The sequence below is a fragment of the Ovis aries genome, chromosome 2, assembly GCF_016772045.2.
Source record: "Ovis aries strain OAR_USU_Benz2616 breed Rambouillet chromosome 2, ARS-UI_Ramb_v3.0, whole genome shotgun sequence".
NCBI lineage: Eukaryota > Metazoa > Chordata > Mammalia > Artiodactyla > Bovidae > Ovis > Ovis aries.
The window spans coordinates 135,268,621-135,285,093 of NC_056055.1; the positions used below are offsets into that span (position 1 = coordinate 135,268,621).

The window sequence follows — 16,473 nt, forward strand, 5'->3', positions numbered from 1 at the left end:
TCCCTGCTCTATCTTTACAGGTCTTAATTCTGAAGGACTGTACCGAGTCTCAGGATTTAGTGACCTAATTGAAGATGTCAAGATGGCTTTTGACAGAGGTGTGTTTTCCAGCAGGTTCATTAACTTAGGACAATAATACTCTACCCAAAGAGACACAGTTTCTTATTTTATTCTTTCCACTGTTTTTCTAAATCACTAATTATTATTATGCCAAATAAAATGACTTAGCTTATAATTTTTATAATTTCTGTATTAGTTTTAAGTATTAAGCTATTAAATTTCAGGATGAGAAGTAAGTGTAAATATTAACTATATTACCAATATTTGAGTCTCCAAGGCTGGTCCATGTTCACCAAAATATATACAAAGCAATTAAATTTACCAGAAACCATGAAAAAAAACAGTGGAGGTAGGTGGGAGAGGAAGGAATCTAAGTCATTACAGAGCTCAGACTTCCCAGGTCTGTGGTGGCCGACCTAACTCTGCCTGCTGTGCCTGCCTCCCCAGCATCTTGTCATCCAAGTTCAAGCTCATTAATTTTCATAAAAGAAATCTAGGGTTTTGACCACATGTGCTAATTGGCTTACTTCCTGAAAGCTTTACTTCTGAGTTGATATGATCTATTTGGTAAAAAGGAGAAGCTTTGTGAATTTTCCTGTAAGTTGGCATGCATGCTTAGCACTTCCCAGCTAATTGACTGTTGGAACGGTATTAGATGGTCAAAGTAGTCTTCTCTCCAACATTGTTATGCTGAAATATTGTGTTAAATCTCCAGTATCACAAAACTGCCAAAATATGTGGATTTGAAAGACCAACCAGAAAAAAAAAAATTCAAGCTCATGTGTTGGGGCAAGAATCTGAGAGGACCTAAAGACCTTCTGGCATCAGACCCCTCTGTGGGAGGAGGGGCCCAGCCAAAGAAAAGCTCAGTGCAGCTTATTTTCTTTTAACATTTAAATTAAGGTTTTGTTCCCATGGTTCTCCAATTTGTCTTTGTGTTGAGCACTGGAATAAATGGTACCTAAGAGCTGTAAGCTTGAATATAGGAAGTAAAAAGAACAGGAGTTGTGATCATGAAGAGACCCTTTTCTTTGCAAGTACACACTTGTGGTTCCATCACACTCCTCTCCCATCACAGACCTCTAACAGCCAACAGAGGAAGAAGACAAAATAAATGAGATATTATCATCAACACAGTAAGAGGAAATGTAGGTCAGTCCACATATTTGACAAGATTGAAGAAGACGAGGTGAAGAAATGGCATCAGGAACAACCCTGAATCTAAACAAGATTGAGTGTTAAGAGCCATTTCTTTTTCTCCAGAAGGTAGCAACTGATCAAGGCCATTCCCAGCCACTGGCAGTGGGAGATTTTGCCATATAACCCCTCCTTTGTTGCTCCTGGCCACAGTTTCCCCTGTTAACATCTCTCATTCATATAATACAGTCTGTTATCATTGTGAGCCAACATTGATGTCAATACATTATTACTGACTAAAGTCAGTACTTTACATAAAAGTAAGTAAAGTCGCTCAGTTGTGACTGACTCTTTGTGACCCCATGGACTGTAGCCCACCAGGCTCCTCTGTCCATGGGATTTTCCAGGCAAGAGTACTGGAGTGGGTTGCCATTCCCTTCTCCAGGGGATCTTCCCAACCCAGGGATTGAACCCTGGTCTCCAGCATTGCAGACAGATGCTTTCCCATCTGGGCCACCAGGGAAGGCCTTTGTGTTGTACAGTTCTGTGGTTTTGGGCAAATGCGTAATATCACGTATCCACCATTGCAGTGCCATACAGAACTTTCTCTACTGTAACAATCCTTGCACTCCACCTTGTTCTTCTTCCCCTTCCTCCCCTCAATGCCGCTGATCTTCTTACTGACTCCATAGCTTTGCCTTTTCCAGACTGTCAAATAGTTGGAATCATACAGCATGTAACTTTTCCAGACCAGCCTCTGTTACTTGGCAATGTGCATATAAAGTTCCTCCGTGTCTTTTCATGGCTTGAGAGCTCATTTATTTGTATCACTGAATAATACCGTTTTTGTCTGGGATACCACAGTTTATCAGTTCACTTATTGAAAGCTACCTTGGTTGCTTCCATGTTTTTGGCAATTGCAAATAGAGCTGCTAGAAACATTTGTGTGCAGGTCCTTGTGGACAGAAGTTTTCAATTCCTTTGGGTAAATACCAAGGAGTATGATTGCTGGATTATGTGGTGTTTGTTTAGCTTTGCAAGCACCTGCCTGCTTTCTGAAGTGGCAGCTCCTCTTTGTATTTCTGCCGGCAACCAGCGAGAGTTCCCGGGGCTCCCCATCCTTGTCAGCATTTGGTGGTGTCGGTATTCCAGGTTATAGCCATTCTAATAGCTCTGTAGGGAAGAGGCTGCTTTTTCAACCTTAGAAATGTATTATAAGCCAAGTGGAATAAAAGAAATTAGTATAAGATCTAGCTCAGAGTAGAAACTAATTAAATCTTTAGTAGATGAAAATTGAGCTGTTTTAACAGAGTACTAAGTGCAGGGGAGAGCAGAAGGGGTCACCCTGAAGGAAGGAAGCTTTCCTTAAGAGTGTTAAGGCCCAGCAAGTTTAAAATATTCCTGTGTTTTGTAATTTCTTCTCTTGTTGTCGCAACACTCTAGAATTTTGTTTTGCTTCTTTCCCTTCTCACTAATTCTCCTATCCCCAGGGCTCAGGCAAGATCGAACATTATGGGAACCAGGGTGAATTGAAGGTGGCCTTTTGTGCTGGGTCTTTTATAAGTTGGGAGGACTTCAGTTGTTATTTTTCACATTCTCTATGTTTATTTTAAAAAGAAAGAAAAAGTTACCCCACAGTATTCCTCTAGGAATTCTCATGAAATTTTAAAATATTTCTGTTAACCTCAGTCATCTTCTACTATCCCCCTCCATCATAAATCGTGGAAGAATAAATAACTTTAGAATAAAAAATTCAGGTTGTCATCCACAGAAAAAAATACACGTGTATCAGCACAGTGAATTTGATGTTTAAAACTGAAGCATTATGAATCTTTAAAAACAGTGTACAGAAATGTTATTTGTTAAAAGTGCTATGAATCCAGATATTTACTTTTGTTTCTTTTAACATCCTTCAAAGATGGTGAGAAAGCAGATATTTCTGTGAACATGTATGAAGATATCAACATTATCACTGGTGCACTGAAACTGTACTTCAGGGATTTGCCAATTCCACTCATCACATACGACGCCTACCCTAAGTTTATAGAGTCCGCCAGTAAGTATGAAGGCATGCGCTTGTAACCTGACAGATTGTCTCTTCTAGGTAATCACATCTCCTGTTTTTTTTCTGCTGAGTATCTTGAATGCATTTTATGAAATATTTCTCCCTGGCCTCTCTCTGTGGCTAATGTACTCACAAGAATTTTGAACTCTTCTCTAACATAGATTATTTATGACTTCTACCATCAGAAGCATCTTTGTAATGTGTAACCTTTACTTTCCAAAGTAAGGCTTATACCAGTTCTCCTAGACATGAACAGTAGTTTTGTAAAGTAAAATAAAAATAACTAGAAAAACAAAATTGAAAAAGTATCAACTATCTGTTGTTAGATTCAGCAAACACAAAGATTACTCTGTCAGACTGCTACAAAATATATAAATTCTTACCTTCAGTTTCTGTCCTTATCCTGTGACACGCCACTAACAGTTTGCAGACTGGCTAAGGTTCATAGATTATACTTTAAAAAGCTCTGTTTTAGAGCAAATGTTAAGAAATAAAAGTTTTAAAAACTTAACTTTTAAAAAGTTAAAAAATAAGCTCTAGTTAAGATGAAAATGAGAAAAAGCAAAGGCCCATTTGGCAAATTTTATTTATGGTGCAAAAATCATACCTGTAGTTCACACTTGTATTTTTTTTTTTTTAAAGAAAGGAATTCTTAACAGATTTTAAGTGTTGGCATTACCTTTTTTTTTTTTTTTTTCTGAAAAGATAGGCTATTTCCGTCGTTTGCTCTCTCTCTTAAAAACCATATGTTGTCTTGATCTTTAAATAATAACATCACTTCCTTAGTAACACTGATTTGCTTTCTGATTTTGGAATTTCATGAAGTACAAACTTTCTTTGTTCTAATTTTCAGTTTCCCTTCAGAGCTCGTGTTGAGAATTTTTGTGGTTAGTTCCATGGAGCCCTGATTCCTCGCGGGTCAGTTCACGCTCTCATGTAGAAAACAGCTGTGAGAATTGCACTGATTTTTTTATAAGCATTCATGGTAGAAGCCACAAGACCCTTATCTCTTCCATGGGAATTCAGGATGGGTTCAGGGCAGATCATGAAAACTGTCTGAAGGCGCTTATGGGTTCTTGTTTGGTGGGGCACAGGTTTGCTCCCAGAGAGAGAAATCACATAACCGCTAATCTGGAAAGCACTTGGCACACACCTGTGCCATGAAGGGCTGCTCAGACCTCGGTCTACCCCAGTCCCCTGGACAACACGGGGGCTCCACTGCACAGCGTTTCTGTCCCCATGTGGCTTGGGAGTAACACTGAAATGTGACTAGCCCATGGGAATCCAGTTAGCAAGGACAGAGCCAGGTTCAAACCCCAGTTCTGAATGCTGCTGCATAACCCCTTTATCTACTTAGAAGAAAAATCTAAACTCTCCGTATGGATTTTAAGGCCTTTCACCCCTCACTCCCAAATTACCTCACTACCTTTCCCCATATCTACCCAAGCTACTGAGGACAGTCTCCCCTCTTTATTATTCTTCCAAAGCATTTGTCACCATTCTTGGGTTTGTGTCTGAAACAGCCCTCCTATTCAGCGAAGTCAGCAAGCTCCTTTATGTCACCCCCTCAGAGAGCTCTTGAAAGCACATCATAAGAAACTTCCCTTAATCAAGGTAGAAAATCCATTTCCCTCTAATATAAGACTGTTTGATGTGTGACACCAAAAACCCTGGCATAATGTTTACACACAATATACATGTTTACATGTTTGATACTGGTGTCAAAGAGTTTGTGGAACAATGTGTCCTTACGACATGTCTTTCCTGGTAGTAGAATCCGTTTCTTTCTTCAGACTCATAGATAGAGCTTTTCTCTTTCTGTATTGATAGATAAGGAAAATGAGAGAAGCTAAGATGTATAGGACATGTTCAGTGCCAGAAGTGGTGCGGGGCACTTTACACCCATGATGCTGTTTTAGAAGAAATGAGACGTTATAGGTATAATTGTCCACGGTCACATGGCAAAAGGGGGTTGCCCTGGCATTCAGATTCACATCTGTCTGACCTCAAAGCGCTGGCCCTCTTCCCTCTGCACGCTGCCTGGCTTCCCTCAGGGAACAGGGAACAGAAGGATTAAGAGGAGGAGGAAGACAAGAGGGAAGGGGTGGAACCCCTTTCAAACAGAGCACAGAGCTAACTCACCCTTCGTGATGAGCTTTTTTGTGTCTCAGCCATTGACACAACCGGGGACCAGGTTCTTCAGGTCTCAGGTATCTCTGGCATTTACTAGAAGCCCTTGCCAATAGCAACCACAGCAATAAAGTCAGAGTTCTTGTTAAAGCTTTCCCCTGCAACAGCTGTTTGAATGCTGCTCTGGCAGCCTTCCCTGGAGAAGCTGCTGGTTGAAAGCTGGAAAGGAGTGGTTACAGAAAATGAGAAAAGGATTCAAGGATGGAGAAGGCCAGGGCATCCCAACCAAAGGCTTGAAGAGCTTCATAACCCTTCATTCATAATCCACTGTAAACTCTCTTATGAACCAACTTGAAGCCTTGGTCTCCTTGGTGAAGAATCGGTACCCTACAAAACAGAGGCCATGCTCAGTAACCCAGCACGCATCACAGTGGAAAGAGCACTGCCACAGCTGAGCTCTGGGTCAGGCTGAATGGCAAGACCATCTCCTGGCCAAGGAGTCTAAGAGCTCTTCCCAGAAGATCTCAGAAAAGTTATATGACTCAGTATGTAAATGTGAGTGAGTCAGAGAGAGAAAACCCAGGGTTCTTTGTCCTCAGCGATTTAAAATGTGCTGAAGCGAAGTCTGGAAAGAGAGCTTGCTGAGTTTCCCCGTCAGCTGTGCCACTGATTCACCCCTTTTGCTTGCCTAAGTTTTATTCTTCTTGGATTTGGATTTCTCTGAAGAATCAGACAGTACTTTCATTCAGAGAGCTTGTAACTAGGCCTGATACATGTCCAGAGTGCTCACTTCCTGCCCACACCCACATCCCCAAATCCTCCAGACTTTTCCAGGACCTCTCAGCTGCAGGCCACCTTTCTCCCTTCGAGTTGCCTCACACATAGATGGGCCTCGTCCACAGCCTCATTCCTTCCTGCCAAGGTTATAGTTATCTCTGGTCTTCCCTACTCCCTCAGGTGGAGGGGTCCTCTCCTGTTTGTATCCCCGCAGTGCCCAGTTACATAATGGTTTAGTTGCTAAGTCATGTCCGACTCTTGTGACCCTGTGGACTCTGGCCCACCAGGCTTCTCTGTCCATGGAATTTTCCAGGCAAGACGCATACTGCAGTGGGTTGCCATTTCCTTCTCCAGGGGATCTTCCTGACCCAGGGATCAAACTCGAGTCTCCTGCATTGCGAGCGATCTCCTCCATTGCAGGCAGATTCTTTACCAACTGAGCCACCAGGGGAAGCCCAAAATAATAGTGCTCAAAAACATTTGCTGAATGAGTAAACATAATTTTATACTAAGAACCATAGTATCTTAGCATTTTTAGATAATCTAAGGGGTCATGTAACTGGACTTCTTTCTCCAACACATTCTTTTTTGTTGTTGTTTGGGTTTGTTTTTTTTTTTCAACTTTTTATTTTGTATTGAGGTATAGCCAATCAACAGTGTTGTGATAATTTCAGGTGAACAGCGAAGGGACTTAGCCATACATACATATGTATCCATTCTCCCCCAAACTCCCCTCCCATCTCGGTTGCCACATGATGCTGAGGAGAATTCCATGTGCTACAGAGTAGGTCCTTGTTGGCTCTCCATTTGAAATACAGCAGCACCAACACACGCTCTTTTAAATACCCTGTAACTACAGGAACGACTTCCCTGGTGGCTTAGTGGTAAAGAATCTGCCTGCCGAGCAGTAGACAGTTAAACAACAAAAAAAAGCTAAGATCACTTCTCCAGGCGGCCCATCCACTGGTAGACAGATGTCCATGACAGAGGCGCCAGGAATCTGCCTGCTTTTAACTCCTCGCCGTGGGCGGTGATCCCAGTGTCCCCCTCTCCCACATGCAAGTCTTTCATATACTTCAACAACTAATGGTGACCGTCCATCTCTGAGTACACATTCTGCTATATCTGTCTCACTCTTAAATTATGCTGTGGTTTTCTTGGGGCTAAAGGTTTGAAAAATCGATCATGGGTAAGATGTTCAAGCTGGTTTTAGAAAAGGCAGAGGAACCAGAGATCAAATTGCCAACATCCGCTGGATCATGGGAAAAGCAAGAGAGTTCCAGAAAAACATCTATTTCTGCTTTATTGACTATGCCAAAGCCTTTGACTGTGTGGATCACAATAAACTGTGGAAAATTCTGAAAGAGATGGGAATACCAGACCACCTGACCTGCCTCTTGAGAAATCTGTATGCAGGCCAGGAAGCAACAGTTAGAACTGGACATGGAACAACAGCCTGGTTCCAAATAGGAAAAGGAGTACGTCAAGGCTGTATATTGTCACCCTGCTTATTTAACTTATATGCAGAGTACAACATGAGAAACTCTGGACTAGAAGAAACACAAGCTGGAATCAAGATTGCTGGGAGAAATATCAATAACCTCCGATATGCAGACCACACCACCCTTATGGCAGAAAGTGAAGAGGAACTAAAAGCCTCTTGATGAAAGTGAAAGAGGTGAGTGAAAAAGTTGACTTAAAGCTCAACATTCAGAAAACGAAGATCATGGCATCCAGTCCCATCACTTCATGGGAAATAGATGTGGAAACAGTGTCAGACTTTATTTTGGGGCTCCAAAATCACTGCAGGTGGTGATTGCAGCCATGAAATTAAAAGACGCTTACTCCTTGGAAGAAAAGTTATGACCAACCTAGATAGCATATTGAAAAGCAGAGACATTACTTTGCCGACTAAGGTCCGTCTAGCCAAGGCCATGGTTTTTCCAGTAGCCATGTATGGATGTGAGAGTTGGACTGTGAAGAAGGCTGAGTGCCGAAGAACTGATGCTTTTGAATTGTGGTGTTGGAGAAGACTCTTGAGAGTCCCTTGGACTGCAAGGAGATCCAACCAGTGCATTCTAAAGGAGATCAACCCGGGGATTTCTTTGGAAAGAATGATGCTAAAGCTGAAACTCCAGTACTTTGGCCACCTCATGCGAAGAGTTGACTCATTGGAGAAGGCTTTGATTTTGGGAGGGATTGGGGGCAGGAGGAGAAGGGGACAACAGAGGATGAGATGGCTGGATGGCATCACTGACTCAATGGACGTGAGTCTGAGTGAACTCCGGGAGTTGGTGATGGACAGGGAAGCCTGGCATGCTGCGATTCATGGGGTCACAAAGAGTTGGACAAAATTGAGCAACTGAACTAACTGAACTGAAGACTTAAGGAAAAAAAGAGAAATTAATTCTAGAGAAGAATCTTGGTCAATTTAATATCAGTATATTCAATTGCATTTTGCCATTTGTTCCCAAACTTATATTTCTGGTCTGGCCCTCTCCCTAAACCCCAGATCAGTCTATAGTCAGCACGTTCACTTGGCTGTCTAAAAGACATCTCAAAGCCACTCTTGATCTTTCCCCCAAACCTCATCCACCTGTGGTCTTCCCCATCTCAGTTAATTGAGGCTCCACCCTTCCAGTTGCCTAAGCCCAGATTTTGGCCCATTCTTGATTCTTCTCTTTTTCATGCATCCCTCATCAGAAAATCCTCTGGACTCTGCCCTCAGAATATGCCCAGAATTCAGCAACTTCTTATCACCTTTGCTGCACCACCTGGGTGTGTGTGATTGTGACCTGAGCCATCTTTCCGGTCTTACTCTTGCCCTTCCGTAGCCTGTTCCCTGCATGGCAGCCAGAGGAGTGATGTGGAAAATGTATGTCAGGTCATGACCCTCCCTCGTGTAGAAGCTTCCCGTTTCTCTCTGTAAATGCTGTGCTCTTAAACTAGCCCCAGCCCATGCCGTGATGAAGTGCCTTCTTACCTCTCTGACGTCACCCCCTTCTCCCCTCCTTGCTTGGGCTCCTGCAGCCGCACTTGGTTCCTCGCTTTTCCTCAAACATTGCAGGCGCACTGTCCCCTCAGGCCCTTTGCACGGCTGTTTGTTTGCAAGGCTTCTCTCTGCATGGAACCATCTTCACCCAGATCTCCATGGAGTTCATTCCCTCGCTCCCTCCAAGTCTGTACTCAAGACCTTTTTCTCATTAAGGCCTATCCTGACCATCCCATGTAATACTGCCCTCTCTCAGCCCTCCCAGTGTTTCTTATCCCGCTGATTTTTTCCATAGGAATCATTCTAATCTCGTAAAAAGTCTAAGATAGGCTATTCATTGTTTATCGTCTGTTGCCTCCAGTAGAAAGTAAGCTGTCTGTGAGCAGGGAATTTTGCTTGTTTGCTAGGCCACCAACACTGTCCTTAATTTCATACTGTCTCAGGATTCTCCTTATAAAGATTAGCTGTAGAAGTTAAAAGGAAACTGTTACTCTTTTTTTCAATTTCCAGAATACTGTAGTTTCAGATTCATTAGTCCAATCATAAAATCTGTAGCCAAGTAAAAACTAAGTAGTAGTTTTCTATAGTAAATGGAATTTTCTTCTCTTAGTTCTAGAAATTAAATGATTGAATTTTAGTATCTGAGGTGTTACAGCTATTATGAATTGGCACTTTGAACCTTGAAGTCCCAAGGTTCAAAGGCTATGCATTATTTATTATAGCAAAAGGCAAACAACACATCCTTTATTGCTGAGAAATGAACCAAGAACTGTGAGGAAACTTTGGGCAGAAATTGTAAAACGGCTGAAGTTTCTTTGAATTAAAAAACTTTAATAAGTGTAAAATTTACCACATCTGCTCTGCCAATCCTAGAAACTTTTCAAATTGATCTTATATTAGTTTTTACCTGACTCCAGTACATTGCCATTGAATTAGCTTTATAAATTAGAAGGGATTCTTGGGCTTGTGTCTTAAACGTTATATTCTGGTTAGATGTGGACTTCCAGCATTTCAAGGCTGGTAGCCAACATTTGGCGGAGAAGGCAATGGCACCCCACTCCAGTACTCTTGCCTGGAAAATCCCATGGGCGGAGGAGCCTGGAAGGCTGCAGTTCATGGGGTCACTAAGAGTCAGACACACTGAGCGACTTCACTTTCACTTTTCACTTTCATGCGTTGGAGAAGGAAATGGCAACCCACTCCAGTGTTCTTGCCTGGAGAACCCCAGGGACTGGGGAGCCTGGTGGGCTGCCGTCTATGGGGGTCACACAGAGTCGGACACGACTAAAGTGACTCAGCAGCAGCAGCCAGCATTTAAAGGCATTTGCCCTGACACCCAACATTTAAAGGTGCCCCATCTTCCTCATGTTTGGGTTGAAGCAGGAATGTGCTGTGGTTCTCTTTTTGAGAACACAAAATTCCAAAGATATCTATTGTTTCTGAATATGGAAGTAACTGATGGATTAAATGCACTCTGTGACCTGAAAGGAATGTGACTTTTTGGCCAACAGAGAACTAAAATATCTAAATGAAGATACTAAAAGGAGATTTTTCAAAATATCATTAACGGTGCAGCGTGGCTTCAGTGTGTCTACAGTGCTCGAAGATGGCCTCGTTTGCGTATATGTTTTTATCCTTGCATACATGTGTCTGAGTTTTTTAAAGTTACAGCCTATACATCCAATTATCATAGTTAACGGACCCCAGGACCCTCAAGTTGAAAACACTGGGTACCCTCCCCAGAAGTCCAAGGAAATGGACTTGCCACATGGACACTAATCTTTTGGAAGTCTGAGACTTGAACCTTAAAAATTATTTTCCAAGGCCATGGGCAGTGACCTTGTCAGTTTCAGAAGATCACCACAAGAATAGAATTAAATGAGCCATTTGCACCAGTTGTCTGTTAAAGTTTTTCTCCTTGGTATTCATCTTGCTGTTACAGAAATTATGGATCCTGATGAGCAATTAGAAACCCTTCACGAAGCACTGAAACTGCTGCCGCCTGCTCACTGCGAAACCCTCCGGTACCTCATGGCGCATCTGAAGAGGCAAGTTTCCAACTTGGAATATACTTGTACCACATCCAGATGTTAAGAATCAAATGAAAGCAAAGGTGAAAAAGAGGTCAGGTGGATCTGCCATAGAATAAATAAATGCATAGCTATCTTGTCTCCTGGCGTGAAATCACATGTTGAGAAGGAAGGCTAAAAATATTCTGTAGTATAATATGGTATGCAGACTTGATTCTTTCATAAATGGAATTGCAGTTCCAGTATATGTTTGCAGACATGTTAGAAATACCAATATTCTGCCAAGGACATGCGTTAATTTTTGTGGAAAGGGAAAAGGTTGCAGCTATATAAAGACACTATCATTAATATAATAAAGCAAGAATGAAGCAACTTGCAAGAAAGCTCAGTTTTCTTATGTCTTGCTCCAAAATAGGCACTTCAGACTGACTATTTCAGATTATTGAATTAATGTTGCCAGCACTGAAACCTGCTGTAAAAAATGATGGAGTAAAGAAAGGGGTAAAGAGAGGAGTGGAAAATAAAATATTTCAGTTACTTCTGGTTTAATGTTTTAAAGTGATGGATGGTGAGGTAGCTTTATTTCCCGGCTCGGTCACCCTCCATCTCTCCCAGATGAAGCAAAGTTTCCAAAACTATATGACCAAATTTTAGTAGTTTTAGGGTTCCCTGATGTAAGACCAATCAGAAGTAAACAAGCAAAAAAACTCGGCAGCACTTGACATCTGCTTTGTACACCTTTAGGTCCAAGTTACCCAAAAGTGAATGTTTAACTCATGGTGCTTTCAGAGACTCTGCATGCTCTCCATCTTTAGAAGCACCATAAGTTAAAACTTTTAATATGCTTATAACTTCACTTATAAATTCAAGTTTGCTGCATATGTGGATGCAGTTAAAAACTCCACATTAAAACAAAGAAATAACTCTCAAATTATGGTCTCTGTGCCCTTGCTGTAGCAATAAAAATTATAAAAATACTTAACACTCCCTGATGAGGTTGCTTACTCTGAGCTGTTTCCTATTAATATCACTACCGCTCTCCCCCTAGATACTCAATAAACTATTCAGCTTGCAAAAACTCTCTGTAGGAAACAAGATCTCACCAAAGTGGAGGGAGAGCTGATGGGTCGTCAAGGTCACCCAGCCCCTTCCCTGCAGCTCTGGGCCGTGGCCGGAGAATCCACAAATAGGACAGAACCCACTCAGGCCAGCACTTCCACTCTGGCTTCAGCTCCAGGGGTCACCAGAAGTGTAAATTATTCTGTCATTTACTTTAAGGAGTCAGTACTTTGAAGCTGAGAAATAACCTAGCAGAAGGGTTGATCAGTGGACACAACCCACTTTGAATCTTGTTTTTGTTTTAGTGCTCCAGCACAACAAAGACCCCCATGTCCTACATGAAGTCATCCTCCCTTGTATCTTTTCAGAGTCACCCTCCACGAAAAGGAGAATCTGATGAACGCAGAGAACCTTGGGATTGTTTTCGGCCCGACACTCATGAGATCTCCAGAACTAGACGCCATGGCTGCCCTGAACGATATACGATATCAGAGACTGGTGGTGGAGCTGCTGATCAAAAACGAAGACATTTTATTTTAAATTTTTAGCTTGAAGGAAAAAGGAAATGTTTTACAGATGAAGGAATGTTTTATAGTAATTTAATTGGCTCTTATAGCTGAATTATTTCTTGGTTAGAAGTTTGGGCATATAACCAGATTAAAATGAAGGAACCTCCCATTGTTTTCATAGCACCGCTCAGCTGTCCTTGTAAACAGTGAACACACGCTTTCCAGTTCTAGTAATCCTGGGTGTTTATCATGTTCAGAGAAACTCAAGCTATTGCATGATTAGCCCCCTGTTTGGCAAGGGAACCCCATACAAAGGAGACACCAAGCCTGCACCGCCCCTTCATCCTGGGTCGCCTGTGGTTGTAACTCAGCATGTTTCGCAGAGTAGATCTGTCGTGACTTTGCTTTTGGGTCCTATGTCATTGGTTTCTGATGCTTCTATACACATGCACACAAATGGAGAAAACAGAACCTGTGGCTGCTGCATTGCCCTAGACTATAACATATGCCTACTTTTCTCAAATGCTTCATTTCTGGTTTCTCTTAGTTCTTCTCTAACATAGTACTTTCTTTCCAGCAAAAGCAAAATGTGTTTTCAGATTTGTTACTTTAGTAAATTATCTCTACCAATAAAAAATCGTACAACACAAGAGCATTTTGTTAAATTATTATTGGTCTTCAGTTGTAATTTTGTGTTTTTATCTGGCATGCATTTATTAATTTATTAAATTTGGCTTTTAGAAATAAAAAATATTGATAGCTTACTGTTTTCTCATGACTGATCATATGTGGGAAAATGTGTTTGACCATTTATTTAATACTGAGTATTCCCTGCCACCTCTTTTGTTTACCATTGAAAGTTTTGCATTGAACGCTCCTTAAAAAAAGTAATTTAAAACTGCTTAGAAATAGAATACCCACTCATGGAGTTATTTCTCTTCTTGCATACTCTGGCAGAAATCTAGAATATTTTCTCAACTTTTTGGGGGAGTGGGAAGTGCAGGTAGGAGTTCATTCTAGAGCCATCACAAAAAGAAAAAAGGGCTAAAACAAAAAACAGAAAAACACCCTGACTTTCTAAACACTTGGTTTTTTCAGCGATGCATGATGCTGACATGCCGTTGAGCTGCCACTACCTGAGAGGAGTCTCAGGTAGCAGCCTGACAATGGGGAATGGGGGTCGGCACCACACAGCACTGGGGAACCCAGGCAACAGGCCTGCTGCTGCCACCAGACACTCACGTGCCTTTGAGCAAATGACCTTCCAGATTCTGTTTCCTCGGCTGTCAAATGAGCGCCCTTCCAGGACTGAAGCTCTGACCTCCTTTAAACACTGAAAAAGTAATACAAGACACATTTCCATTTTTGCCATTTCAATCCGTAATGCTTTCAAGACCGTCTCAATGATAATGGGAACTGACAGAAGTATGTTGTTTTCCATATTTTTACCCTTGGGCTATAGTAGGAAGGTGATCATATGTTTTATTAATGATTATGCTCAGTAAAGTGTTACGCAGTCCTTCACAACTTTCTCAACCACAGTCACCCATGAAAAATGTCACTGCACCTAGCAGCATGGGGTCCATAGATTAAAGTTCAGAGACTAGTTTTCTATAACACAGATGCTTTCTTTAAAATGGAGGCCACTGCAAGGCACTGAACACTAAGGTGATGCTTTTGACTTAGGAAACACGTTTGTCGGAGAAATCCGATCATGTCTGACTGTCCCAGGGTTAGGAACATCTGAACTGCCGCTACATACTAGGGACTGAAGTTCGTGTTGTACAAAGTCCTTCTAAATGAGACTTCAGCTGCAAAGAAATATGCCTTATTAGAATGTAATCACCCTGAAAGTAACAGATACACTTGACTTTAGAGCAGGCACTTTCTGGAATTAGAGGTGGATCTGGACCAGGCGCAGTGCCTGATCACAGTAAATATGAAGCAGATGTTCAGATAAAGTTGTGAGTCTGTCTGCAGACAAGGTTACTGTTTACCAGGTTTATGAACAGTGCACTGAGCATGTTTTGAAGTAGATAGATGTGTGGTTCCTTCCCCCAAGAGGTGCAGATACAAATCACAGCCACATCATCTGTGAGCACCCTTGTACCATCGGGTGATGCTTCTTGAACTGAAAGAGCAAATCTCAGTCACTTAGGGAAGCTCTTACTCAATAATTCATCAGAGTCTTTTATATATGTCTTTCTAAAACTACTTGGAGATTTCTCTGAAGCATGACCGTCTGTAAAAAGGGGCAGCAGTTTCCATTTCCATCCCATTGGGAGTGGGAGGAGAGGCCAGTGAACCTCTCCACCATCTCCCACGGATTTGGCAGTACCGCAGATACTCTGCCCTGAGCATCAAGCCCAGTTCTTCTCAATTTTCTATATATAGTTTTAAAGAAATTATTGAGAAATGAAAGGTTTTCCCTTCTCTACATTTTTTTGTTAGTTTGAATGCCAGTTATACCAACTGGTCAGAGGAGGTAGTTCTTTACTGAATTGAGATGAAAAAATGTGTCCCTAAGTGGAAGAATCGATATATATCAAAATGTTTCTGGTTACCTAATGAGCTCAACTAGAAGGCCTCTGAATAAATTAGCATCAGGGCTCCAACACTTCATTTTTAACAAAATATTTTAGAGTTTATAGTCCCAAAGCTGATTATGTATTATTGGTAAATCCACTTACAGAGCCGAAAGTGTTTTTTTATTTAATGCACAGTGGAAAAGCAAGATATCCAAACTCTTCCCAAATATGTTTTAGTCATTGGGAGGGTAGCTTCTTAAGGAACTCTTTAAGTGTCTTTTTAACTTGATTTGCCTGTAGCAACATTCACGTTGCTGTATAACATTCACGTCTGTCTCCTAGTGTTAATGAGAGACTTTCGTCTTACGAATGGAAGTAACCGTGCTCTCTACATACATCATCAGCACACATCACACCTCCCCTGGACACTGGGAAGCGCTGACCCTTGGTTGCCAAGCGTTGTGGTGGGGGTAGAGAAGGCTGAGAGGGGTATAGCACTGTCCGGGTTCAGTCAGCGTCTCAAGTTTTTAGCGATCTAGTTTCCACTTGCATTGTCTCGACAAGCAAAGCCCAGACCTGCATCCCCTGGTGCATCTGCAGTTATTCCACACCTGGTTCCTGCCTGCTCCTCTCCATGGGCCATGCACTGTGCCAGCCTGGAGACAAGATGAGCTCCCATTCTCAAGGTATGCACCAGATCACCCTGGCCTAGGGAAATCTGAATCTTTCTCTTTCCCTGTCTTCTTTCCTATGGGCCTCGGTACTAGTTGCCCGTCCCTGTGGTGAGGGTGTGTTCTCTGGAAAGGGCCAACAGAGCGCAAAGAGGCCCCATCATGCCATCCTCTGCGGTGGAGTCACTGGCCCCTAATCTCCTGACATCTCATGAGTCTCAGGGATGATGGAATCAGTCAGTCTACTGCAGCCAAGTGCAGTTTTAGCTCATTTTGGCCAATTCTACACATGGTGGTCTTTCTGGAAAAAGAGATGATCTCAACCTGACAGCTCGAAGTCACACCATTTATCTAAAAAAAGACTGTGACAGCCCACACATTTCCCTAATAGTAATGAAGTGGGGGAAAAAACAGGTTGTTTTCTCCAGATTTTGTACGGTCAAGGGCTTAGATTATAACTAATACACCAGACCTTATTTAAGACCAATTAGCAATTTTATTAATAAACATTATAT

At 41.9% G+C, this 16,473-nt stretch overlaps 1 protein-coding gene across 2 annotated transcripts in view; it reads left to right on the forward strand.

The window, feature by feature from the left end:
- Positions 1-13,523, forward strand: part of CHN1 (chimerin 1) — a 213,048-nt gene extending 199,525 nt beyond the window's left edge. For both annotated transcript variants that reach the window (XM_042243696.2, XM_027964832.3), the window contains 4 exons: positions 21-98; positions 3,116-3,253; positions 11,104-11,209; positions 12,619-13,523. In XM_042243696.2, coding sequence (XP_042099630.1) covers positions 21-98; positions 3,116-3,253; positions 11,104-11,209; positions 12,619-12,790 — 494 coding nt within the window. In that variant the 3' untranslated portion in view covers positions 12,791-13,523. The remainder of the gene's footprint in view (positions 1-20; positions 99-3,115; positions 3,254-11,103; positions 11,210-12,618) is intronic.
- Positions 13,524-16,473: the final 2,950 nt, after the last annotated feature.